The 27,233-nt window shown below is 52.1% G+C and overlaps 1 protein-coding gene across 4 annotated transcripts in view; it reads left to right on the plus strand.

Moving 5' to 3' along the window:
• TUBGCP3 (tubulin gamma complex component 3) overlaps positions 1–26,511 on the plus strand; it is an 85,044-nt gene extending 58,533 nt beyond the window's left edge. For 2 of the 4 annotated variants that reach the window (XM_051841681.2, XM_051841683.2), the window contains 5 exons: positions 7,879–7,967; positions 8,052–8,183; positions 14,223–14,363; positions 15,542–15,658; positions 25,433–26,511. In XM_051841681.2, the coding sequence (XP_051697641.2) occupies positions 7,879–7,967; positions 8,052–8,183; positions 14,223–14,363; positions 15,542–15,658; positions 25,433–25,591 (638 nt within the window). In that variant the 3' untranslated portion in view covers positions 25,592–26,511. The remainder of the gene's footprint in view (positions 1–7,878; positions 7,968–8,051; positions 8,184–14,222; positions 14,364–15,541; positions 15,659–25,432) is intronic. The other 2 variants (XR_007917722.2, XM_051841682.2) reach the window with 2 other exon arrangements.
• Positions 26,512–27,233: the final 722 nt, after the last annotated feature.

Below are 27,233 nucleotides of genomic sequence, written 5' to 3' on the forward strand. Positions count from 1 at the left end.
GCAGAGGATGGCACCGGCCTTGGTGCTGCCCTGCCCAGACCTCACTCCACGCCAGGTGCTGACGCCCGCCAGCGTCCTGCACCTGTGCTTGAGGGCTGCTCTTGGCTGCTGTGTCCCGGCCTTTGACTTCTTCCATTCAGCTGAGTAGAGGGTTGTGGGCTCCCATGTCCCGGGCCAGTGTCTGTTCCCGAGAGTGTAGACCAGCTCCGGGACAGCGGAGGCTCCCTCCACGTGGGCGCCTGTATGCTTTTAGCTCTCCAGGCCCTGATGGGGTGAGATGATTTGGCTGTCAGCTCAGGTATCTACTGCAACTGGCTTTTTCGTATTCTTTTGTTGGATAATCAGTGAGTTTTGTTTTCAGTTTAGAGGTAACTTTGGTAAACATGCCTTTGTATGCCTCTTGAGAATAGGAGCATAGAAAGCGCAGGTTAGCAGGTGTGAGCTTTGTGTTCACATTTTATTACTAATACTTAGTCTTCACATATTTCAACTCTGTTGGCGTGTGTTGTCAGATTACTTTCCAGGAAAGCTGTAGCGGTTCAGTGTCCGTGCTACTAGCCACAACACTGAAAGTTGTCTGTCCCTGCATTTTTGCTAGCACTCGCTGTTACATTCGAACAGATGGTTGATTTTGAGGTGAAATGGAAACTCATTTAAATTTCTCTTATGCTGTTTACTTTGGCGGATAAGCCCTCCTTTTTTCTCTTTTTGCAGTTGGATTTTCTTTTTCAGGAAATTGTTTGTTTGTGTTCCTGCTTGGGTGTTAATGACCTTACTTTCATGTGGAAGGAAGTATTTAAATAGTTTATGAACAGTCCGCTTCATGAATAGAAATTAACCAGCCGGGTAGGCGTGCTGATAGAGCCCGTTTGGAAGTGTCCTCCCAGCCATGGAGTGAGGGGTACAGACGACCGTGTGGCTGCTCCACAGGTCGCCATCACCTGGTCTCACTGGAGGGCCTTTAATACTGTCCATCAGAATCCTCACTTCTGCACTGGGCAGAGTAGTTGTGGAGCCTGGACGTGATTTGCTGGGGACGGGAGTTCTGTCTGGTTTGCTAAGAGGGTTGTCCCCGTTTCTGGTGTCACACTGTGTTTCCCACACCTTTGCCAATGCTGGATAAGTTTTTTGAAATACATTTGCCATTCAGTTAGACTGAAAACAGCACTAAAATGGTTTGTTAGATTCACTTAACCTTAGAAAAAATTTCTGCTAGTGGCAACTAAATTCCTATTTAAGCACTGTTTCAGAGAATGGAGTAGACATGCAGGAAAGGGCCCGTGCCTGTTACCTCAGGTGCTGCGGAGGAGGTGTGAAAGGCGTTTCTCTCACCCTGTCCCGCTTTCAGAAGAGCAGCTGAAGTAACTCCTGTCTGTGCTGGAGGTAAATGTGACCTCTCGCGATCTGAAGGAAACACAAGAACGCCTGCATCTTTCATGAGAGCTAAGATGCCTGCACAGCGAGTCCGGGCTGCGCCTGACGCAGAGTGACGTGCCTGTGGGAGTTCTCCTTTGCCCTTCCAGACACTCAGGGGTTTGTCAGGGTGCACAGTAGCAGGGAATGGCGTCAGAAATAGAGCGAGGACTGGAACCCAGGTCCTCCAGTGTGCATGTGGGTGTCCCAAGCAGGGCCACCTGTGCCACCACCCCAGGGCCTACTTTCTGTTGAAGGTAATAGAAGTCCACTCGCTTAAAGTGCAACGTCATAACACTGGGCCTAAAGTTGGAGTTTGTGCACTAGGTACCAAATTAGTCCTTGGCTAAAATAATAATAAAAGTATAAGTTTGTCTTCTTTTTTAAAAATATTTACTCATTATATTTTTTTGAAAGGCAGAGAGAGAAAGAAGAGATAGAGATAGAGATCTCCATTTCCCATCTGAAAGGCAGAGAAAGAGAGAAAGAAAAAGCCAAAGCCGTTTCTCCCCTCCCTGGCTGACTCCCCGGATGCATGAGCAGCCTGGACTGGGCAGGCCTGAAGAGGCTGAAGTGAGGCGCTGGGATCTGCACCTGGGTCCCCCATGGGCTGGCGGGGACCCGAGTGTTAGAGCCGTCATCTGCCTCCCAGGGTGCTTGTAAGCAGGCAGCTGGATTGGAAGTGGGGGCGGCGGGGCATGAGATGTGGGTGGCCCGGATCGCTCCTGCTGCACCAGACTCCTGTGCCCGTGTTCTCTTCCAGCCCCACTGAGCGGAGCGTGCTCTCGGTAAAACCAGAGTCTGGAGTGAGACCTGGCTTGTGTGTTGAAGGCCGTGTCTGCCCCAGAAATAGGTTTAAGGGGCCCCTGCACTGACAAGTCAGTCAGAGTCAGCACATTCCTGAAGGGGAAGGCGCTTAGAGCTCTGTAGTCCAACCCCTTCATTGGCAGTTGAGAACAGTCCGAGCTGGTGCATGAGCCGACTGGCCCTGGGCCGTGCATACACACGTTTACTCTCATGTTCCTCGGATCTGCTTGAGAACGAAAGCAGAAGTCCTGGGTCAGATGACCCCCCTCCCTGGTGAAAGTGCGCGATGCAAGGTGCGGCCGTGAGTGTTGGATTTGGTGCTGGCAGGGAGGCCAGCCTCTCCCTCCAGTCCCCCCCTCGCCTGCTGCTGCAGCCTCGCTCCCTTTTTCCTTTACTGGAGAGGAAGATCACATCCGCACTCTGTGTGTTACCAGAGAGGAAGGAGCACGTGGCCGCTGGCGGGGGCGGGTGGGGGGTGACCCTGGGAGAGGCGGAGCCGAGAGCCCAGCCATCCTCCGAGCCTGCTGGCAGCCCAGGGGCTGTTGCACATCTGGCAGTTAGTTTAATTGGCAACTATTTAACAATTTTTTTTAAAAAAGTATTTATTTTATTTATTTGAAAGGAGAGGCGAGACAGGCCCCAAATGCCCACAATAGCCAGGGCTAGGCCAGGTCAAAACTGGGAGTCAGGAACTCAGTCCAGCTTTCCCAGGGGGGTGGCAGGGCCCTGAGTCCTGGAGCCATCCCCTGCCTCCCAGGGTGTGTGCTAGCCAGAGCGCTGACCTGCCAGGTGCCTGCCCCCATAGCTGGTTGTCCTTCCTACATGTGACAGTCATGCATCTTACAGACCCCGGGTCTTAGCCTTAGCTTTGAAAGAGAGTCGAGAGTTTTCTCCCTCAAAATGTCTCTGTGTATATACCCCTCTGAGTGTGGCTGAGCGAGTCCTCAGTGACGATGCAGACGGCGCAGTTCTCTCTGCCTGCTGCACGCGTAGTGAGACTTGACGCTCAGTGGTTCGTTTCCAGCACAGATGCTGAACTGTGGTGCCTGGGGGCCTCCGCCGCACCACCCTTCACCAGGGCTGTGTTCAGCTCGCCTAGCCCTCTTCCTCGGTCCCCTCCCCTGCGGCGAGGCGTGATGAAGGCACTCACTTCTGAGGGCTCAGCATTAAATGCCTGGCTGGCGGGGATCCCAGGAATTACTTGTCTAGGGACACAGGGAGCAAATCCCAAATGGTGTTGTGAGGAGAACCTGTGAACAAGATACCGAGCAAATCCTGGCTTTTTAAAGCACCGTTCGAATCCTGAGCTTTGAGAAAAGTCAGCGAGACGGGCGCTGGTAGTCACTTGTATGTACTGTAAGATCAGGCACGCGTGCAGCTGAGGGTGAGGCTGGAGGAGTAGTTCTAGGAGCTCTTCCCCGGAACACCTTCGTGACTCTCAGCAGTGCCCAGTGCGGCTCACAGGGTGCTTCCAAGAGTGGGAGCTGTGCGGCAGGGCTGCGGAGTGTAGGTGAGCCACTGGGGGGCAGTAGAGAAGCGTGGAAGGAGGCCACCTCTGATCTTGTTTTGTAGGGAACCCTGTGGCAGGGACGTAGCCAGCAGGGGGCAGACTTCACGCGTCTGCTGTACCTGGGTGCCAGTGTTGCTCTGATTCTGGGGCACTTGTTAGTGCAGCCACTTGTGGGTCAGCTGTCAGAAGGAGGCCTGCGTGTGTTTTCAGTGTACCTTCAGAGTGCGAGGTACAGTCTAAAGGCGCTCACGTGTAAACTGTGTTTTGGTGGAGTTGAAGGAGTGCACTGTGCCTTGCGAGCTGAGTTCCCAGTACTTGGAGGTGCAGAGCAGTTAGGAGTTCAGGGTTACTGCGCACTGGCAGTGCTGTGTGGATTTCCGACTTGCAGGACGTGCACAGCTTTCCTGGGCTCTCAGTCGGCAGTGTCCTCAAAGCAGCCGTCTCTGCTCCCTGCAGAACCTCTGTCTAGAGGAGGCCCTGAAGGTGCTGTCCTTGTACTCATGCTAGCCACTGGGAAGACGGTTTTTCTAGGGAGAAAAATGTGTAAGTTGGCAGTGCTGTAAGATCTAAAAAGAAGGGACTTATGCATTAGCCTTGTTGCCAAGTTGCCCTTGGTCATGGAACCTTTTGAAAGCATTTGTGTCCTCGAGATGTAGGTGAATGCAGATTGTCTGCTCTCACTGGGAGTGTCCCCGTCACTCAGAGCAGTGCTGGAGGCTGTGTTCTCTGCTGCCGGGGCTGGCATCTGGTGACACATGCGACAAGCAGACCCTGTGGTGCAGAGCTTTGTTGCCTACTGGGGTAGGACAGAGTACACACAGCACGGTGAGTTGTTCGTGCTGTAGGAATTGCAGAGGGGAAGCGGTGGCGGGTGAGCTGGGAAGCTGACGTCCAGGTAGAGGAAGGTGTGGGCCTCCTGGAAGAAAACGTCATACTCGGGAGGGTGGCGGTGCCGAGGGGCACGTGCTACTGAGATGGTGCCTGAGAGCCGAGCAGGGTTGGCTCTGGGCAGACCCTGGGCTCCGGTGCAGGGGTGCTGCACGGCTAACAGCAGGCAGCTAGGCTGTGGCACCTGGTGGTCCTTCCCTTGCCAGGAGAGTGCGGGGGGGGGGGGGGCAGGTAAGTCCGCACTCCAGCATTACGTGGTGAGGTTTCTGTAGATATATTTGATATTGCAGCCACTTGCTTGCATTTTCATTTCCAATTGTAGGGACGTTAAAGCATCGAGAACATTAATCAGTAGTGAAGGGAAATCGGAGATTACAAAACAGAATTCATGATTATCCCCTGTGTTTTGTATCCAGTCTGAGAAGCCAGAGAACAGATCCTGGTTTCATGGTTAGGAGATCAAACGTGAAATGTGGGAAGTCAGCCTGTTGCTGCGGTGCTGCTGGGGGAGACCCCAGCCGTGCAGGCCAGGCCCACCACGGCTTTCCCGGGAGAGCTGCAGCGCCGTCCGTCGTGCTGTGTTCTCTGGGAGAATTGTCAAGACAGAGCTGTGTCAGAGACGAGGGAATCGGCACGTGCTGCTCTCTGAGAGCGAAGCCAGGGGTTGTGGGAATGTCCTTGGCACGGACGCGGAGAGGGGAGGCCCGAGTGTCACTCCGCGGGATTTGTGCGGTTGTTAGTGTTTCGCCAGGACCAGCCCAGGATGAAGAACGCTGGGGAAGCTGCCCCATAGGCGGCACCTGCACCCGCTCACAACTGCTGCACCACAGAGAGCGACTCCTGTAGACAGGTCTCGAGAACTGGCAGTGTCACACGTGCGCTGACACGCAGACGGTGGTGCAGGCCTGGCTCGCCCAGGTTGGACCCTGACTGGACCAGGGTGAGGGGTGTGGTTCTGTCATTTGGGCTCCAGGTTTAAACCCAACACCAGTAAGGTGGGAGTTATTTCCCATGGAAGCTTAAACAGTAACACAGCAGACCGCTACTTAAAACAACACTTTATGATGCCTTTTTACATTGAAAATTAATTTCAGTTGAATAGGCTTTGAGTGCTAGATTAGAAATCCTTTTTTAAAAAGTATTAATTAATTTACTTGAAGGAGAGAGAGGGGACGCCCCATCTGCAGGTTCACTCCCCAAATGCCCACAACAGCCAGGAGTGGAGTGGACCAGGCCGAAGCCTCAGGTGGGGCACTCGGGCTGGGTGACCTGCATGGACACGGGCCGCAGCGGCTTGGGCATCATCAGGAAGCTGAGGGCAGGGGGTGCGGTGCTCAAATGCAGGCACTCCCCTGGGTGATCCTGGTGTCTGGTCATGGTTTCTGCGGAGAGAGGGCCCCGGGTGATCCTGGTGTCTGGTCGTGGTTTCCACGGAGAGAGGGTACTCTTCATCCTGGGCCTCAAATGAGCCCTGAAGCTTGGCCTATTCTGAGGTGCTTGGGTGTGGATTCCCAAGAGTGGCAGAGGAGAAGCACCTGGCTCCTGGCTTCAGATCAGTGCGGTGTGCCAGCCGCGGCGGCCATTGGAGGGTGAACCAACGGCAAAGGAAGACCTTTTTCTCTGTCTGTCTCTCTAATTGTCCACTCTGCCTGTCAAAAAAAAAAAAAAAAAAAAAGTTGATTTCAGCCACGTGAAAGGTGTGTCCATTCTCCCAGTCTCAATTTATCTCTAAAGAGAAATACTTCTCCCACCTTGAAAACAAATTTCTTATTTCTGTTTCTTTTATCTTCTGAAACGTATTTTTAAAGCAGTTTTTCTTGTTGCCAGCGCTGGTCTTCACTGCGTCCAGGGTGTCCTCACTGCTTTTCTCATGAGGAGAGAGTGGCCGTGTGGCATGCGTCCACGTCGGCTTCAGGAATCTGCCTGTCTTCTCAGAGCCCCTCTCCCTGGCCCCGCTGTGAGGCCGCGTGCCTGGGGCCTGACTGACGTCTCCCCTGCCATTTCTTCCTCACCATTGCACAGATGTGCGGCTCACCCGTCTCATCGATCCTGTACAGCACTTAGCAGTTTGCACCTGCAGTTTATGCTTGTCTGTCGTTTGTTGACGTTTGCTCTCCCTGTGACCAGACGGCACAAGGTGAGCCGGGACAGCAGAGTCCCCAGTGTCACTCAGCCCCTACCCTGCACAGAGGAGTGTTTTGTTGTTTTAAACACTTAGGTGGGTTTTTTCTTTTTTAAGATTATGTGTTTATTTGAAAGGCAGAGTTACAAAGACACACAGAGAAAAGTATCTTCCATCTGCTGGTTCACTGCTTGGATGACCTCAGAGGCCAGGGCGGGCCAGGCTGAAGCCAGGAACCAGGAGCTTCTTCCGGGTCTCCCACATGGGTAGCAGGGACCCAAATACTTGGGCCACGTTCCACTGCTTTTCCAGGCCATTAGCAGGTAGCTGGCTCGGAAGTGGAGCAGCCGGGACCAGAACCAGTGCCCTCATGGGATGCCTGCATTGCAGGCAGGCTTTCATCTGCTCTGCCACAGTGCTGTAGCGGATATGTTGTGGTTTCACACACCTGTTTGTAGCCCACTTCATTGCTACTCTCACCCGCCGTCCAGTGTGATGCACAGCCCTGCCTTGAGGCTGTGTAGCTCGCTGAGGGCATCTGGAGAGACAGCTACAGATGTCCCGTCTGGCCCCTGCCACAGATTCCCGTGGCCACTCTGCCACCAGGCCTAATGTCGAGCATGTCTGTGTGACGTACTCTAGTGCGGCTGTTGAACAGAAGTGCTTGTAGGAAAGCTGCACCCTAGGGACTTCGAGCCCCTGGTGGCTGGCTGACTGCGTGAGGAGCTCTGCAGAGTCCGACTTTGGTCTCTGCAGAGGGGACGAGTGCACGGTCAGTCCCTAGGAGGTGCCCGTCCTGTCCAGATCACCAGGGAACCGGAAGTCTTTTGTGCAGAGTAGAAACCATAAAACAGCTTGAGTTCCGTGCAACTTACTGTATTGTGTTAAAGTGAAACTTCTGTATTTAACATTTAAATACATTGTGTTTCATGCCATTCCTAATAAGGTCCTAATAGGTGGTAAAGTAATATAACTCCTCGATTTGATAGCTAAGTCCTTGTTTAGCTTGAGTATCACAGGACGTGGTCATGGGAGTGTTCCCTGCTAAGGGGCCAGGAGTTACAGCCAGTGCTCTCTTCAGAAAGAGGATCTGTGAGCGGGGGGCCCCGTCTGACGTGTGCCCTCTGCCTCCCTGCAGAGTTCTCCGGGGTGCTGCACCAGTGCCACATCCTGGCCTCCGAGATGGTGCACTTCATCCACCAGATGCAGTACTACATCACGTTTGAGGTACGTTTCCTCAGCAGGGCAGCGTCACGGCCGCGACTGCGCTGGCCTGTGTGTGAGGGAAGGACGCGGCCTCACCTTTCCTAGGTGCTCGAGTGCTCTTGGGATGAGCTCTGGAACAAAGTGCAGCGGGCCCAGGACCTGGACCACATCATAGCTGCCCACGAAGTGTTCCTGGATACCATCATCTCCCGCTGTCTGCTGGACGCCGACTCCAGGGTAAGAAGAGGATGCTGGGATCCGGGGTCTTGGGCTCCGTCAGAGGGAGTCTTGGAGACCGCCTGGTGGCGGCCGCGGCGTTGCCATTCGCACGATTTCATTGCAGGCTTGCTGTTTGAGTGCCGTGTTTCTCACAGCATTGGAACAGCCGTCCTGAAGCAGGGACGTGCCTCAGGTCTAACCGGCCGTGCACATGGGGGGTCAGGGCCAGGCGTTTCGCGTAGCCCTGGAAATGCTTGTTGGAACCCCACGCCCCACGTTGGAGTGCCTGAGTTTGAGTCTCAGCTCGGCCTCTGATTCCGGATCTGTGCTAATGCACACCCTGGGAGGCAGCAGGTGACGGTCAGGTAGTTGGGTCCCTGCCACCCACAGGGCGACCTGGACTGAGCTCCTGATCCCGGGCACCTGGGGAGTGAGCCAGTGGTTGGGAGAAGTCTGGCTGTCTGCCTTGTGAGTAGCTTAAGTAAATAAATAACAAGCCTTTAAAGATGGTCCCTAATCACCTCCTGCTGGGGTGTTCAAAGAGAAAATTAACTGTGAATGATGGTTTTGAGTTGCAGAAGGATAATTTCTGAGAAAATAAACTGAGAAGCAGAACAAAACACGTGGTAACATGTATGAAAGTGCTGAAGAATGGCGTGAAGAAATGTATGTCGTGCCTTCGGCAGGGCGTGCATGTCTGCGTCTAGTGGTGGTCTTTCTGTACTTTCACTGCGTGGAGTCGATATCTACAGGAGTGAGGAAACAGCTCATCTAGATGGTCCACAGCATTCCCGGGGCTCCAGACCTCTTGCTGACATTATTTTCTGTCGGGAGAAGTTAGTATGTTCTTCACTGGCGTTAGTGGGCATCCTCAGAACACTGGTCCATGTGTTGCTGTGCTAACCAGTAGGCCATGGACGTGGGCTTGAGGTGTTCCCTGCTGTGTGCTGGAGGGCAGGTGCTCGCCCACCTGGGAGTCTGCAGGCCGCAGACCCAGGCTTGGGTCCCGCTTCACACCTGCTTCTCTTGGGAAAGGGCCAATGCTGGTCTCTTCACAGTGGATTGGTAAGAATTAAAATCAACCGTGATTCATGTAAAATGTCCACTATAAAGGCTGATACATAGCTGTTAGTAGCTACTTTTTTTTTTTTTTTTTTTTTTTTTTTAAGATTTATTTATTTAATTTGAAAGTCAGAGTTACAGAGAGAGAGAAGGAGAGACAAAGAGAGAGGTCTTCCATCTGCTGGTTCACTCCTCAGTTGGCTGCAATGGCAGGAGCCGTGCTGATCCGAAGCCAGGAGCCAGGAGCTTCTTCCAGGTCTCCCAAGTGGGTGCAGGGGCCCAAGGACTTGGGCCATCTTCCACTGCTTTCCCCGGCCATAGCAGAGAGCTGGATCGGAAATGGAGCAGCCGGGTCTCGAATCGACTCCCATATGGGATGCTGGCGCAGCAGGAGGCAGCCTACCCACTGTGCCACAGCACCGGCCCAGTAGCTACTGTTTTTAAGCAATTAAGTCATTTTTGTGTTCTGTGTGTGTTGCAAGAATATTTGTAATCACTTGATTACAAAACATTTGGACTACAAGGATTATGCCCAACGTGAACACAGGTGAGTAAGTAGCAGTCTGGGCAGTTCAGCACACAGAGGTAGGGAGTCTGCACTCGCACCTCTGGAGCCTCCACTCACGGGAGCCCCGTCCCGGGAGGAGACGCTGCTGCCTGAGGACCGATGTCTGCCCACAGCGTGGTCTGCACTCGCACCTCTGGAGCCTCCACTCACGGGAGCCCCGTCCCGGGAGGAGCCGCTGCTGCCTGAGGGCCGATGTCTGCCCACAGCGTGTTGTGAGCCCTCCCGGCTTCCCCGGAGAAGTGCTGGAGGCTCAGCGGGGCTTTCTGATCTTGTGCCTTTGCTTAGTTTTGTTCCTAAGTAGTCACTAGAATTGTTTTTGTTGCTAAGATTTTTCACATTTATATGAAGGGTAGAGTCAGAGATAGGGAGACACACACACACGGAGAGAGAGAGAGAGAGAGACTATGGGCACTCTTCCATCTGCTAGTTCACTCCTCAAAAGGCCACAGTGGCCAGAGCTGGGCCAGGCCAAAGCCGGGAGCTTCTTCTGGGTCTCCATGTGGGTATAGGGGCCCAAGTACTTGGGTTATCATCTGCTGCTTTCCCAGGCCTTAGCAGAGAGCTGGATTGGAAGTGGAGCAGCCGGGACTCGAACCAGTGCCCATAGGGATGTTGGCATTGCAGGTGAAGGTTTAATCTGCTACGCCATAGTGCTGGCCCGAGGTGGGTGGTTGTTAAAGTAACAATATATAATAAACAGATCAAAACGCTGTTGCTGACAAGCTGTTGTAAGTGTTTTATTTCTGTTGCACTGCTTGCTAAGGGATCTGAAGTAGTTCTGACCCCTGTCATGACAGGCACCACTTGCAAGGTTTGTGCATTTGTGTTTTTGTTTGAGAAAACTCCCAAATCACATAGAGAAGTGGTACAAACTGGTATTATTGAAAACAAAGTAGTAATTTGTTTTGCTTTTTCAGTATAAAATACCCTAAGAAAGACAAAAGCACTAACCAGGCCTGACCCTGCGTAGCTTCTGAGATCAGAGGAGACTGGGTACGTTCAGGGTGGAATGGCCATAGAGGACAAAACAACTCTTAAACGTGAAGGGTGTGCTGCCTCCTACACTCCACCCGCCTTCTGGGGTGAAGCAAGCCAGCACGGCTGGTGCTGTGCCACTTACAGACCCCGTTTAGCCAGGTGCGTTTGGAAAGTGAGAGGTCATAAAGTGTTGTTTCGTCGCGTCTGAGTGCTCTTGAATTGGCTTGTTCTGAGAGTCATGTCGCTAACACTCCTCCAGTTCTGTTGTGCGTGTGAGCTCAAACGTTGGCTCAACTGCTGCTGCTGCTGCAGGGACTTGGTGAGTGCTGTGTGGGCCGTAGCAGTGCTGGAGGTTGTCCTGCGGAGTGAGCCGTGAGCCCGGCCTCCCCCGCCGAGGGTTGTCCGCTGCGTGCAGCCCAGGTCCAGGTCAGCTGCCTTGTCTTCCAGGGACCCGGGTCCAGGTCAGCTGCCTTGTCTTCCAGGGACCCGGGTCCAGGTCAGCTGCCTTGTCTTCCAGGGACCCGGGTCCAGGTCAGCTGCCTTGTCTTCCAGGGACCCGGGGCCAGGTCAGCTGCACTGTCTTCCAGGGACCCGGGTTTCTTTCATGCCTCGTGATTGATGTAGGTGAGACTTTTCTTGAAACAATTAGTTGCTTTTGGTTCCCATATGTCCCTTGCAAATCTCACTAGATTGTTGCCACAGTGGTTGGATGCTGGGACACTTTTGATATGTTTCTTTTAATCTCTTACCTATTTTTCTCGTAATTTCTTGGACCGTTTTTCACAGTAAGAAGAGTTCTGTCGTTCCGCACAGTGTGCCTTCTGCCGCCTTTCGCCTCGAGTGTGCCTGGGTTGATCCTGAGCACAGGGGAGTCATGTTCTGCGGGTGCCCTCCGCCAGCACCTGTGTTGAATTAAGGAGGTGCCGCTCCAGCCTTGTTTTGCTTGGGTGCTTTATTTAAATCATGAGTTCTGTTTTATCTCTGGAGTTTTTCCGTGTGGTTGAAATTAGCTACCCCTCCCCATGGCTGAAGGGTTTTATAACCGAGATTGCAGAGGGAGAGTCGGTCTCCTCTCTTCCGGGAGAACCTGTCCTTTCATCACGCTTGGGTTTACTTTTATCCCCTCCCCCACCCATCTCTGGTCCCCTCCTGTCACCCTCCTTCCCCACCACACGTCTGCTCTGTGGCCTCTGTGTGTATGTGTGCCATTTTCTGTGTGTATTTTTTTTTTTTTTCTTTTTGAAAGGCAGAGTGGACAGTGAGAGAGAGAGACAGAGAGAAAGGTCTTCCTTTGCTGTTGGTTCACCCTCCAGTGGCCACCGCAGCTGGCGCACCGCGCTGATCCGATGGCAGGAGCCAGGTACTTCTCCTGGTCTCCCATGGGGTGCAGGGCCCAAGTACTTGGGCCATCCTCCACTGCCTTCTCGGGCCACAGCAGAGAGCTGGCCTGGAAGAGGGGCAACCGGGACAGAATCCGGCGCCCCGACCGGGACTAGAACCCGGTGTGCCGGCGCCGCGAGGCAGAGGATTAGCCTAGTGAGCCGCGGCGCCGGCCCATGTGTGCATTGTTTTAACAGGCATAAGTGATTGAGTGCTGTAGGTTTTATCATCCCCTTCTGTTGTGGGCTGGGTTGGGCCTAAATTTCTGTTCCAGACTCTTGCTTTTTACTTCAGGCAGAATTCAAAGCACAGGCACAGACGTGACGTGCAGTGCGACAGTGTTTATTTACAAAGTGAGGCACACACGCACATGTGAGCTTTATTCAGTGAGAATGGGCCTGGGGGAGTAAAGAGGGACTCCCTATCTTGCTTGCTCTGGGTCCATGAGGAGAGACAAAGCAAGCTTTTGCTTTACCCTACTCCTGTGAGCTTAGAGAACGGAAGTGTTTATACAGTACTGTCCCCAGGTCTTGGGTAAGGGGAAATACTTCCTGGGTAAGGGGTCGTCTGATTGACAGGCGAGTAGATTTGGTCACATGAAATGGGGGGCCTGGCTTCCAGCTCATGAGCTCAGTCCATCTCCCTCACTTCTTTCTGTGCCACACATGGAGGAAGACTCACGGAAACGTGGTGGGCGTGTGACGATCACTGTGGGACAGTTACCAGTGTGCCGTGCTGTTAATAGATTTCTAGGGGACAGCACCGTGGCTCACTTGGTTAATCCTCCACCTGCAGCACCAGCACCCCATATGGGTGTGGGTTCTAGTCCCGGTTGCTCCTCTTCCAGTCCGGCTCTCTGCTGTGGCCCAGGAGTACAGTGGAGGATGGCCCAAGTGTTTGGGCCCTGCACCCACATGGGAGACCAGGAGGAAGCTCCTGGCTCCTGGCTTCGGATGGCTGCAGCTCCGGCCGTGGCGGCCATTTGTGGGGTGAGCCAACGGAAGGAAGACCTTTCTCTCTCTCTCTCTCTCACTGTCTACCTCAAATAAATTAAAAAAAAAAAAGTAGAACAGAAATGGATTTCTAAAATGTGAAGAATTTTATTTTCAGTGTTAAACCACCCTTTCATTCTAGCTATAAGAGGTGCTAACCTCCCCCCCCCCCCTTTTTTTTTTAACTTTGCTGAATTTGGTTTCTGTATTTTACCAGGGATTTCCTTTCTCATGGTCTCTGTACCTGGTTTTGATATGTCAGAAATAACAACCACTGGCTGCCATCCCATTCCTCCTCGTCTTTGCGGTAGTTCCACTGCTAGCCCAGCTGGGAATGGTCTGAATTTTGCTTTTTGAGGTTGGTTTGAGAATTGGAGGTTATTGCCTCAGGAACCGGGCACATGATCCGCCTGGGGGCCTGGTATTTGACCTGGCTGCGTCGTCGCAGGCCTGAGTTCTGTCTAGAACACACTCCCTGGGACTGTAGCAGCTAAGGAAAAGCGGCTCGTCAGGCGCTTTGCTGCTGGCTGCTCGCAGGCAGAGGGCAGGCAGCGAGAGGGCCGGCAAGCGCCCACTCCCCTTCACAGCCTGCCCTGCTGAGCACAGTCCAGTCTCCCGAGCCTCGGACAAGCCACATGGAAACCATAGCTAGTGAGTGTGTGTGTGTGTGTTAGCGAGTATTTTTTTTTAAGGATTTTATTTATTTATTTGAGGGGTGGGGTTACAGAGAGAGGAAGAGAGAGAGAAAGGTTGTCCATCGCCAGTTCACTCCCCCAGTGGCCGCAAAGACCAGAGCTGAGCCCATCGGGAGCCAGGAGCCAGGGGCTTTCCTCACGTATCCCGTGCAGGTGTGGGGCTCAACCTTGGGCCATCTGCTGCTGCTCTCCCAGGCCATAGCAGAGAGCTGCGTCGGAGGAGGCGCAGCAGGGACTCAAACTAGCGCCATATGGGATGCTGGCGCCGTGGCCGGAGGCTTAGCCTACGTTGTCACAGCACCAGCCCCACCAAGTGTATTTTTTTGAAGTAGCAACATTTTATTTGAAAACACGTTAAGCTTGATGGTATGTGTCTTTTCAGGTACTTTTGAACCAGCTCCGAGCCGTGTTTGACCAAATTATTGAGCTTCAGAACGCTCAGGATGCGATCTACAGGGCGGCGCTGGAGGAGCTACAGAGGCGGCTGCAGTTTGAGGAGAAGAAGCAGCAGCGTGAGGCCGAGGTAGGCTCCACACTGCCGCTCTGCGTTCTGGGCGGGCTTGTGGCCATGCTGCTGCCATCCGGCTCCACCCCCGCCCCCGCCCCCACCCCCACCCGTGCTCACGGCTGTGCTCATGTCCTGAGGATGCGTGAGGTGCTCTAAGGTAGAGGGCCCCTCACCACTTGCGAGTCACAGATGTCACTGCCTGTGTGGTGCCTTCACAGAGCGCGCTTAGCGCTGCACGTTTAAAGCTGGCGCCACCACCCCACCACCCCAGACTCGTTACGAGGGCACAGTGCACGTACACACAGGAGCTCCGCTCTGCAGGGAGGTTAACGATTCTCTGCACGTTTCCAGAGGACCTAGAAGAGAAGGCCAGGTCTGATCAGACTGCTGGAGAAGAAATGAAATAGCTGAGGTGGCACCGCTGAGGGCGTGGTTGGGGCCTGCAGAGCAGCCCCGGGGCCCTCGCAGCCAGGTCGGAGTGCTGTGCTTGTCCAGTCTGGAAAGTTGTTTCCAGATCCCATTTGGGAAGCACCCTGAGGCTGGTACCAAACTTGGAAAGAGGGAATAAATCTGGGTCGCGAATACTGATGGAAAGATCTTGCATAAAACCTAGTAGAATTAAAAGGATAAATGCCAGCGTTCAGGAAATCAAGTGACGTAATTCGCCGTATTAGTTGAAAAAGGCAAGAAATCCAGTGATAGTTCTTGGATTTGCTGGCTAGAAGACATGTTGTCAGATTTGCCATTGGTTGGAGGCATTCTTTTTAAATAGAAACGGATGCTGTGTCAGCACCAGTGCACAAAGGGCGGGTGCTCTGAGAAGCAGGGAGGCGCCCAGGAGTCAGGCAGGTGCAGGGCTCAGGGGTGCCCACAGGTGAACCTGGTGGCTCCTGTTTCAGTCCTTGCTCGCTCTTACTAAAACATGCGGAGAGGACTCGGGGTCCCAGGTGACTTACTGCAGCAGTGTTGAAAACAAGTTGACACTGTTACATTGATTGTTACAAAGTGGTGTGTTGTGGTTTTTTTTTAAGATTTTATTTGAGAGGCATAGTTACAGAAAGTTGTGGCAGGAGTGTGGGCCGACACAGCAGGGCCAGCAGAGGCGCCCCGCTCCTGACATGCTGTGTGTGGCCACTGCTGCAGGTGGTTTCCCCTTGAGATGTCAACTGAGTTCAGTGTGTTTGGTTCTTCAGGGCCAGTGGGGAGTGACGGCTGCAGAGGAGGACGAGGAGAACAAGAGGATTCGAGAATTCCAAGAATCTATACCAAAAATGTGCTCGCAGTTGCGAATACTGACACATTTCTACCAGGTGCGTGTGTCTGTCAAGCACCCGTCCACACCACAGCGCCCCCTTTCAGTAACTGATGGTTGCTTCCAAAACAGTGAGAGGTGAAGTCACTGACTTGCACAGGTGGGAGTAGACAACCTCAGGTGTCTCCCACCTTGGTGACACGTTGGTGTGCCCAGGGGCCTGGGACACTCCAGGAGTCTCGGGTCTGCCCTGGCTCCCTGGCAGTGCTGCCGTGCACCCCTGACCAAGGCGGGGGGCCGCAGATGTTCTCCCGCGGTGGGTAGGAGCATGGGGGTCCCAGGACTTCCCAGCTTACAGGCGAGTCTCCTGTGGTAGAGTTCTGCAGAGACACAGGCCAGCGGGACGTGCACGCAGGTGTGTGTCAGTGCATGCTGTCTGCACGCTGGCATCCCTGGGTGCTGGTCGCCAGGCTCAGTCCCAGATACGAAGGCCTCACGGTCCAGTGTAATTCAGGTCAAGGCCAGCAGCCTGAGCTGGCCGTGAGGGGCGTGGTGGGCGGTCCGTCTGGGTAAGTCCTGGAAGCCCTAAGCCAGCAAGCCTTGTGTTCTGAACGCAAAGGCGGCAGCAGGAAGGTCTCTCAGATCAGCTGCACGAGCTCTCCCTCCCCTGGCTGGTGCAGGTGCCGTCCACACTGGCCGGGTCTTCCCTCCTGTCCACTCAGACCTGTGTGCTCACCTTGTTCGGAAGCACTCAGTGGAGTGCTGTTCCAGGTTTCACATGTTCCTTAGTCTAGTCAAGTGGACACTGGTGGGACGGCCAGCCTTGCTGCACCGCTCGTGCCCTGCTCGTGCCGGTGGGGGTCCCCGCAGCCAGTGACCGTGTACACAGATCGCAGGCATCTGGGGAGAGAGCAGCCGGTCTGCGAGGCCAGGTGCTCTGCCTTTGTTTCCGTCCGTCTCTCATCTCACCTGCTTCTCTGTGTGATTTTTTTTATATATATATATATATATTTTTTTTTTTTTTTTGACAGGCAGAGTGGACAGTGAGAGAGAGAGACAGAGAGAAAGGTCTTCCTTTTGCCGTTGGTTCACCCTCCAATGGCCGCCGCGGCCGGCGCGCTGCGGCCGGCGCACCGCGCTGATCCGATGGCAGGAGCCAGGAGCCAGGTGCTTCTCCTGGTCTCCCATGGGGTGCAGGGCCCAAGCACCTGGGCCATCCTCCACTGCACTCCCTGGCCACAGCAGAGGGCTGGCCTGGAAGAGGGGCAACCGGGACAGAATCCGGCACCCCGACCGGGACTAGAACCCGGTGTGCCGGCGCCGCTAGGCGGAGGATTAGCCTAGTGAGCCGCGGCGCCGGCCTCTCTGTGTGATTTTTAATGATAGAAATTAAAAGAATTTGTGAATAATTTTCCCTTCAGTGGCTGATAGCTGCTTACACAAATCAAACGCTGACCCTCTCCTCCAGCCTTTAGAAGTTGTTTCTGTGTGCCGACGTGCTCGCGTGGTTCTGCTCTGGAGCAGCCAGTCTGCTTTCCAGGGCCTCGGGCTTCCTAGGTTTATATTTTTTTTCTTTCAACGTAACAGGGAAATTGGTCCCTTTTGCAAGTAGCATACTCCCACAACACAAGTTTGGTAAATGGCCGTGATGACTGGTGTGAGTTCCATGCTGAAATACCCTTATTAGACAGATAGCGGTGCTTCCTGTAAGTTGTGTGTGCGGTACATACTCATGCAGATTTCTAGAGCGTGGATGCATAATGGTTAGTTCCACACTACTGAAATAATTAGATAGCTGTTCAGCTCGGAGGAAGAAGGTGTAATTTAAGCATTTGTCCATGTGCTCATTTCTAAGAGGCAGTAATCTTGTTTATGGTTACACATCTTCCTGATGGAGTTCATGCGCTGTTTAGAAAGCCGTCTCAATCAGCATCACCCAGTCTCACTGAAATTAAATCATTCCTCTCAGATTCCTTTTCCTTACCGTCAGAAGGCCTTTCTCTTCTCAGCAGTGCCGCGTACTGTGGCTGTAGCAGCTGTGTGTCCAGGGCCGACCCGTGCAGAGAACGTCCCCGGGGGCTCCTGATGGTTGTCATCCCGTTGTGTACCTTGACAGGAAGTCCCTGTCCCTGTCTCTGCAGTGTCGTCCGTCAGTGCTTTCTTCTCCAAACCCTGGACAGACACGTTCCCATCTGCAATGCGATGGGTTGCTAAAGGTGGGACCCTTCCTGCAGCATCTGCCCGCCTCTGGCACACACCTGCTCGCCACTCTCCAGAGTCCGTCTGCCAGCTGTGCCCGCTGTGCTTGGTTCCTTCCCTTCTCTCTCTAGATTCGTCTGTTTGTTTGAAAGGGACACTAAGAGAGAGAACGATGATCTTCCACCCACTGGTCCTCCTCCCAGATGCCCACAACAGCTGGGGCTGGGCCAGGCTGAAGCCAGGAGCTGGGCTCCATGCTGGTCTCTCCCAGGGTAGCAGGGGCCCAGATACCTGGAGCCATCGTCATCTGCCTCCCAAGCGCATTAGCAGGGAGTTGAATGAGAAACAGAGCAGCCAGGACTTGAACTGGTGCTCCGATCTGGGTGTGGTCATCCCAAGCCACAGCTTAACCCATAGCACCGCAGTGCCCACTCCTGTTCTTTTTTCCTTTCTTTTACTTAAGTTATTTATTTTTTAATACTTAGGTGCCAGTATTGTGGCACAGCCGGCTAAGTCTCCACTTGCCCTGCTGACATCTCTCATTGGAGTGCTGGTTCGAGTCCCAGCTATTTCACTTCTAATCCAGCTCCCTGGTAACATGCCTGAGATAGCAGCGAAAGATGGCTCAAGTAATGTGGATTTACCTGTCTCCTCAAACATTTAACCTTTCTTTATGGTCAAAGTCCAAAATCACATCTTCCAGTTCTGCCTTTAAGTAGTGAAATATGCAGTGTACGAATGTCATCTGTAGTCACCCTAATTGTGGAGGAGATCCCCAGAACTTACTCTTGTCTTGTCATAACGCAGAACCTGTTCTTTCCCTTCCTCTCCCCAACCACTGGTAAATCACCATCTTTTTTTTTTTTTTTTAAGATTTTTTAAAAAATTTATTTATTTGAGAAGTAGAGTTATAGACAGAGAGAGAGCGAGATAGAGAGAAAGGTCTTCCTTCTGCTGGTTCACTCCCCAAATGGCTGTAACGGCCGGAGCTGCGCCGATCCGAAGCCAGGAGCAGGTGCTTCTTCCTGGTCTCCCATGGGGTGCAGGGCCCAAGCACTTGGGCCATCCTCCACTGCCTTCCCAGGCCACAGCAGAGAGCTGGATTGGATGAGGAGCAGCCGGGACTCGAACCGGCGCCCATATGGGATGCTGGTGCCTCAGGTGGAAGATTAACTGTGCCATGGGGCCGGCCCCACCATCATTTTTATGAAAAGATCTATGTATGTATGAATGTATGTATGTATGTATCTATCTATCTATCTGAAATGCAACGTTATAGAGAGGGAGAAGAAATGTGTGTAGGTGGGGTGGAAATCTTCCATCTGCTGGCTCACTCCCCAGATGGCCACAGTGGCTGGGGCTGGGCCAGGCTGAAGCCATGAACCTGGAACTCTGGGTCTCCCCTGCGGGTGGCAGGGCCCCAAACACTGTGCCATCCTCGGTGCCTTCCCAGGCACGTGAGTAGGGAGCTGGTGCAGAAGCAGGGCAGCGCAGATTGCCACAGCACCAGCCCCCGCCATCCTGTTGTGCTCGGCCCCTCTCCCTGGCCACGCTGCGCTCTCCGTGTTACTGTGGATGACGAGAGTTCACTTGGCGTTGTGGGCGGTGCTGGGATAAACCTGGGAATGCAGATGTGGTTTCCACAGCCTGGTTTCATTCCCCTTGGCTGAATCTCCACTGTCCTGTGGTAGTTCTGTGTCTCGTTTTTTGAGGAATCTTCATACACTTTTGCACGGTGGCTACACTCCTTGATACTCCCAGCAGTGTCCAGGAGTTTGCCTCGTCCACATCCTGGCCGCCTTGTTTAGTCTTGTTAACAATAGCCGGTCTTACTGGGCTGGGGCGATCTCTTACTGGGCGCTGGGTGTGCGTCTCCCGGACAGCGGCGCTCAGCGTTTTGTGCTGAGCTACACTTCAGTTTCTGCTGCTGGATTGTCACCCTTAGTCAGGCACACAACTCAGAAATGCTCTCTGCTGTTCTCTGGTCCCTCTCCGATCGCTTCCTTTGCTGCACGGAAGCTTGCTGGTTAATGGAATCCCAGTTGTCTATTTTTAATTTGCTGCCTTGTTTTGGGGTCTGATACAGAAATACCTTTTTTGATTCCAACTTCCTGAAACTTCTCTTTCTTTCTTTCTTTTTTCTTTTTTTTTTAAAGATTTTATGTATTTATTTGAGAGGTAGACTTACAGACAGTGAGAGGAAGAGACAGACAGAGAGGTCTTCCTTCCGCTGGTTCACTCCCCAAATGGCCGCAGTGGCCGGAGCTGTGCCGACCCAAAACCAGGAGCCAGAAGCCTCCTCCCGGTCTCCCACGTGGGTGCAGGGGCCCAAGCACCCGGGCCATCCTCCACAGCTTTCCCAGGCCATAGCAGAGAGCTGGATTGGAAGTGGAGCAGCTGGGACTAGAACCGGCGCCCATATGGGATGCCGGCGCTTCAGGCCAGGGCGTTAACCCACTTGCCACAGCACCGGTCCCCTGAAACATTTCCTGTATGTTTTCTTATAGTAGTTTTAAAGTTTCAGGTCTTGGTCTTTAATTCATTTTGAGTTAATTTTTATTAATCTTTTTTGGAGTTTTTTTTTTTTTTTATACATGAGGAGAAATCGGGGTATAGTTTCATTCTGCTGAAGACTGTCTTTTGTTTTTTTTTTTTTTTAAGATTTATTTATTTATTTGAAAGAGTTACACAGAAAGGAAAGGAGAGGCAGAGAGACAGAGGTCTTCCATCCGCTGGTTCACTCCCCAGTTGCCAACAATGGCCAGAGCTGTGCCGATCCGAAGCCAGGAGCCAGGAGCTTCTTCCAGGTCTCCCACGTGGGTGCAGGGGCCCAAGTTCTTGGGCCGTCCTCTACTGCTATCTCAGGCCATCGCAGAGAGCTTTATCGGAAGTGGATTCGCCAGGATTGAAACTGACACCCATATGGGATGCCGGCACTGCAGGCGGCAGCTCTACCCGCCACGCCACAGCAGCGGCTCCGAGGACTATCCTTTTTCCCAGTGTGTTCCCGGTATTTCATTGTGGTTGGCTGAGATACAGGAGTTTACTTGGAGGATCTCTTCATTCCATTGCTCTGTGTATCTGGTTGTATGCCGTGTTGCTTTAATTGCTTTTTTTGAAATAGTTTAAGAAGGATTGATGTTAATTTTTTAAATACTTGGTAGAATTCAGCAGTGAAGCTATCTGGTTGAGGCTTTGCTTTGATGGGAGAGGTCTTGTTGCTGATTCCGTCTCTGCTTGTCACTGTTCTGTGCGAGTCTTCTGGTAAGGCGTAGGTGTGTGTCCGGGGTTTGTTTCTTTCTTCTAAAGCTGATGAAATTTGTTGCTTCGTGGTTGCTGACGTTAATCTTCAGCAGTCCCTTGTGCCTCCTGGTCAGCTGTGGTGTCTCTGTTCATCCCTGTTTTATCTGTGTGAATCTCCGGATTTTTCTTATTCTAGCTATAAAGTTTGTCTGTTTTATCTTGTTAAAGAATCAGCTCTTACTTCACTGCTTTTTGTTTGTTTTCTGTTTTTAGCTCTGTCATTAATCTGTACTAATTTTTACATCTGCTCATTTGGGTTGATCCTTCCTTCTTGTTCTGTGAGGTGCAGTGGTAGGCCACTTACTTGGGATGTTTCTGCTTTTGTTGCAGGCACCGATTGCTATAAAATTCTCTCTAGTGCAGTACTGCTTTTGCTGTTTCTCATAGATTTTTGGTATGTTGTGTTTCCATTTTGGTTTGTTTCAATAAATTTAAAAATTTGCCTCTGAATTTCTTATTTGATCCATTGATTATTCAGATACTAGTTGCTTGGTTCCCATGTATTTTTGTAGTTTTTCATTTCTGGTTTCTAGTTTTATTACATTTTCCTCAGTAAAGATGACAATGTAATAAAACTATGTGATTTCTGTTGCTAAATGTGAGGACTTGCGTTGTGCCTCCCATGGGATCTCTCCCGGATGGTTCCTGTGCTTTTGAGAAGGGCTGACTGTATTCTGCACTGCTGGGGAACACCTGTAGGTGTGTATTAGGCCCAGTTCATCTAGGGTGTGCTGTCTTCTCTTGCTGTTTCTTTGCTGACTGTGAATGATCTGTCACTTTGAAGGATGCGGTGTTGGGGCCAGTGGTGTGGTGTGGTGAGCCAAGCTGCTGCCTGCAGCCCCCATCCCATATCAGAGCCCTGGTTTGAGTCCCAGCTGTCTTGCTTTTGATCCAACTCCCTTCTAATCCTCCTGGGAAGGCAGTGGGGATGGCCCAAGTACTTGGGCCCCTGCACCCATGTGGGAGACCTATGGGGTATTTCTGGCTCCTGGCTTTGGCCTCGAGCAGCCCAGGCTGTTGTGGCCATTTGGGGAGTGAACCAGTCGATGGAAAATCTCTTTCTCTCTCCCTCTTCCTCCTCATTCCCCACCTCCCTCCCTCCCTCCCTCCCTCCCTCCCTCTCTCTCTCTCCCCCTCTCCCTCCCTCTCTCTCTCCCTCTCTCCCTCCCTCCCTCTCTCTCTCTCTTTCTCTCTCTCTGTCTCAACCTCTCTCCCTTCCTCCCTCTCTGTCACTATGCTTTTCAAAATAATAAATCTTTTTCAAAAGTGAGATGTTAAAGGCCTCTAGTATTATTGTATTAGGATCTGTCTCCTTAGGTTTATTAATATTTGCTTTATATATTTGGGTGCTCTGATACTGGGCGCATATATATTTATAATGGTTGTCTCTTGCTGGATTGCTTCATCATTTTATAATAACATTCCTTGTCTCTTTTTACTGCTTTTGACTTAAATATTTATTTTATCTGACAGTAAACACAGCTGATCTTGCCATCCTTGGTGTTCATCTGCAAGGAATACCTTATCCCATTCTTTGGCTTTGACTTAAAGGAGAAGCGAGTTTCTTGTAAAGTACATATAGTTGAGTCTTGTTTTATTCTATCCATTTGGTCACTCTGTGTTTGGTCACTGGAGAATTTCAGCCATTTATATTTAAAGTAACTGTTGATAAGTAAGTCCTTACTGCCTTTTTGGTGCTTGTTAATTAATTATTTGATCGCTCCTTTTCTTTATCCCTGACTTAAAACCATTTATGGTTAAGTGATTTTTTTTCTAGTAGTGTGGTTTGATTTATTATATAATTTTTGGTAAGTCTATTATGAATTTTTGCCTTGTAGTTACCATGAAACTTACAAAAAAACTTCTTTTGGTTATATCAAGTAGTTTTGAAATGACAAGAGCTTAACATTGATTATAAAAATAGAGAATTTGCCAGCGTTGTGGTGTAGAAGGTAAAGCCGCTGCCTGAAATGCTGGCATCCATATGGGTGCCAATTCGAGATCCGGCTGCTCCACTTCCAATCCACCTCCCTGCTAATGCACCTGGGAAAGCAGCAGAAGACGGTCCAGGTGCTTGGACTCCTGCGCTCACGTGGGAGACCCAGAGGAAACTCCTGGTTCCTGGCTCTGACCTGGCTCAGCCCTGGTTGTTGTGGCCATTTGAGGAGAGAACCAGCAAATTGAAGATCCCTCTCTGTGTCTGTCTTCCTGTCTGTCTGTCTCTCTCTAACTCTGCCTTTCAAATAAATAAAGAAATATTTAACTAAAAAGAAACGAGAAAAGAGCTAAGAAATACTAGTTAAGAACGCTGCATATGCACTCCGTTCCTTCTGTGAGTTTTGTCCCATTTGCCTGTTAGCGTTCTGATGTCTAGTCTTCACACTAAAGGTGTCAATGGTTTGCATACTCTGGTTCGTAGACTGGAGCATCCTGAACTTGCGTGCTCACTCCTACTCCAGTGACTTTCCCGTCTCCTAATCTTCTTATCTTTCTTCTCAGGTTGAAGAACTCCCTTTAGCGTTGTCCCGTAAGACAGCTGTGGCGGTGCGGCGCGTTCTGCCGCTGGTGTGTGGGGTGTGTGTCCCCTAGCGCCGGAGAGCAGCTCTGCTGGCTGCAGTCTTCCTGGCCCGTGAGGTCATTCTGCAGCTGTGCGGGATTTCTTCCTCGCGCTGCTTTGAGCGTCTTCCCCCAGCCTGGAAGAGCTCCATTGTGTCTTGGTTCAGATGTCCTTGGGTTGAGTCTGACTGGGGACTGTTGGCCTCTTTACCTGCTTAACTGTACCTCTCTCCAGGGTCATCTCTGTGCGTGCGCTTGCAGCCCTGTGACGTTCTCCGGTCGTCTGGTCTTGGCAGGCTGTCCTGTGACGTTCTCCGGTCGTCTGGTCTTGGCAGGCTGTCCTGTGTTTCTCCTAAGCCTTCCTCATGCTTGTTGATTCTTTTTCCTCCAAGTGAATTTTCGAGCTCACTGATTCTTCTGTGTGATCGGTTCTCGTGATGCCTCTGTCGTGTTTTTAATTTTCACATACTTTACAGTTGAAGGATTTTTTTAAAAGATATTTATTTATTTGAAAGAGTTACAGAGAGAGGTACAGCGAGAGAGAAAGAGAGGTAGAGCATGAGAGAGGTCTTGCAGATGGTGGGTCACTTCCCAGGTGACCACAACAGCCAGAGCTGAGCTGATCGGAAGCCAGGAGCCAGGAGCTTTGTCCGGGTCTCCTACGTGGGTGCGGGGCCCAAGCACTTGGGCCATCTTCCACTGCTTTCCCAGGCCATAGCAGAGAGCTGGATTGGAAGTAGAGCAGCTGGGACTTGAACCCGCGCCCAAATGCGATGCAGACACTGCAGGCTGGGGCTTTAACCCGTTGTGTCTCAGTGCCAGCCCCGAGGGATTTTTTGGTTGATTTATGTTAGTTCCATCTTTCAAGTCCGTTAGAATATTAAATCATTTCTCTCTTTTATCTTGAAGTTCATTGAGTTTCCTTAAAGCAGCTATTTTGAATTCCTCATGCAATCATTTGAAAATTTCAGTTGACCTGTTGCATGAATTGCTGTTGACCTTGACGTCTCTCTGGGGCGGGGATGCCAGAGCGTTGCCAGCGTCTTACTCTGCCCTCCGTGCGTTCATTATTCTGACCAAAGCGAGGACAGGGCTGACAGTAGCAGTGAAGACGCTGGCGAGGTTGCCGTGGATGTGGCGTCCGGTGACCTCTCCGTGGACGAGAAGTTGGCAGGGCAGCCGGAACGTATGGAGATGAGCGGCAGCCACCTGGGCTGGAGCCGCCTGCTGGCAGCAGGGTGGGGACTTGACAGGAGGGAGCTTGTCCTCAGGCCGTGACTCTGAACCCTGCATTGAACGGTCACTCTCACGCTAAGATCTGGGTGCACTTCTGCATGAAGTGACTGTGGCGACGCCGTGCCCGGCCTTGCGCGCAGGGGCTGCAGCTGCATTCACAGCACAGGCATGGATGGCACTGAAAGGCCGTGGTCCATCTTCCATGGCCTCGTGTGTGCTGTCAGCCCGTGGGCCTGGGAAGCCCTTCACAGGAAGCGTGGCGCTGAGCTCTGTGAGCAGAACCCAAGGGTGGCTGCTCTGGTGTCTGGCTTCGCTGCTCGCTCATTCTCGTAGAACTTGGGGCAGAAAGGAAATACCTGTGGGCCAGTTGCTTTGAAGTGAGATGTTTTCATTGCTTGTTTGTATCCGTGACGACGTTTTCTCTTCCTGACCTGGGCTCAGGTACCCAGCGCCTGCCCCATGGGGGTCCGTGTGGAGCTGCCGGGGCCGTTTGTGGTGGCACTTGCTGAAGTGGGTGTTTTGTTCCTGTTCTGTGCAGGGCATCGTGCAGCAGTTTCTGGTGTCACTGACGACCAGCTCTGATGAAAGCCTCCGTTTTCTGAGCTTCCGGTTGGACTTTAACGAGCACTATAAAGCCCGAGAGCCCAGACTGCGCGTGTCTCTGGGCAGCAGAGGGCGGCGCGGTTCGCACACGTGAAGCCCGTCGTCCCAAGGAGCTGCAAGTGCGCTGCCATTTCTAGCAATGTCGGACGTAAGAGTTCACACACAGACCCTCCAGACACCTGGCATGCTGCAGGTGCCCCCGTTTCTGCCCACGCGTGCTGCAGCGTCCGTGGTGTCGCACGTCGGAGCAGACTGTCCTGATACCGCGGAGATGAGCAGCCCGGGTGCCCTGTGCGCGTCGGTTACAGCTGAACGACAGCCCGGCTTGTTGAGGCTTCTCAGCCCTGTGATGCAGTTCATATCTGTCACTTTTTAAGAATACCTGTTTCTTTTAGAGAAGATTAGGGGATAGGCTGTTCATCTGTTAAGATGGTAATGTCGTTGCTATTTTTTTAACATCCTCTTTAAGACAATTTTTGTTAATGTAATCAAAATGTAAGAAAATGTCCTTACTAAGAAAATAGAGAGAGCATTTTATTTTAGTTTTTTAGTGTTGTAAAATATTAACCTGTATAAGAACCTTTGTATCTTAATGTACCTTACATATGTTTATTCTTATTTTCTCTTCTTCCGAAGTTTACATTTTATATTTAATTTACTATTTCAGATAACTTCTAAAGAGTCTAGGGAAAAGGATGAGCTATGCAGAGTGAAATCCTTCAGCCGTGCAGCCCACGTTCCTTGACACCGTCAGCTGGAGCAGGGGGAGCATGAGTGGCCCCCAGTGAATGGAATCCATATTTTCAAAGCTGTTGATAAGCATCAGAGAGAAATGGACTTGGATAATGCAGATCCCCTTTTCCTTGCCTATTTTTTCATTGTAAATATTTATATCAACATCCAGACAGATGTTGGGGGAAGTGTTTTTGTAAAAATATCATACAGGTCACATAAATCTGCCTTTACTATGTTCCATAACTGAACACCTAGAGAATTAAAAACGATTCTCTTCCAGCTGCGTCTGTGGTTTCTGGAGTGCGCTGTGAGGAGGTGAGTGACTCGGTGCCGGGTCTGGGGGAGGGTGCTGGAAGCTGGCGTCCTGGGCGGCAGCACGTGGATTCTTCCCTTGGCAAACCAGGAGGTCGGGCCGTGTGCAGTTCAGTGTGGAAGCAAAAGGGGTCCTGCACTCGGTGCTGATGGGACGCGTCCTGTCAGTCCCATCTGACTCCTGGGGCTATGGGTTCCCCCATCAGTCCTGTGACCCACATGTGACTCCCGTGGCTGTGGGTCCCGCCATCAGTCCTGTACCCCATGTGTGACTCCCGTGGCTATGGGTCCCGCCATCAGTCCTGTGATCCCACGTGTGACTCCTGGGGCCGTGGGTTCCCCCATTAGCCCTGTGACCCCACGTGTGTCCCCTGGGGCTGTGGGTCCCGCCATCAGTCCTGTGATACCCCCCATGTGACTCCCGTGGCTGTGGGTTCCCCCATCAGTCCTGTGACCCCACATGTGACTCCTGTGGCTGTGGGTTCCCCCCATCAGTCCTGTGACCCCACATCTGACTCTGGTGGCTGTGGGTTCCCACCACCAGTCCTGTGACCCCACGTGTGACTCCCGTGGCTGTGGGTCCTGCCATCAGTCCTGTGTCCCACATGTGACTCCTGGGACTGTGGGTTCCCGCCATCAGCCCTGTGACCCGGCGTGGGTTTTCACTGTCCAGCCCTGTGACCCCACGT

Source organism: Oryctolagus cuniculus, chromosome 9, assembly GCF_964237555.1.
Source record: "Oryctolagus cuniculus chromosome 9, mOryCun1.1, whole genome shotgun sequence".
Taxonomy (NCBI): Eukaryota; Metazoa; Chordata; class Mammalia; order Lagomorpha; family Leporidae; genus Oryctolagus; species Oryctolagus cuniculus.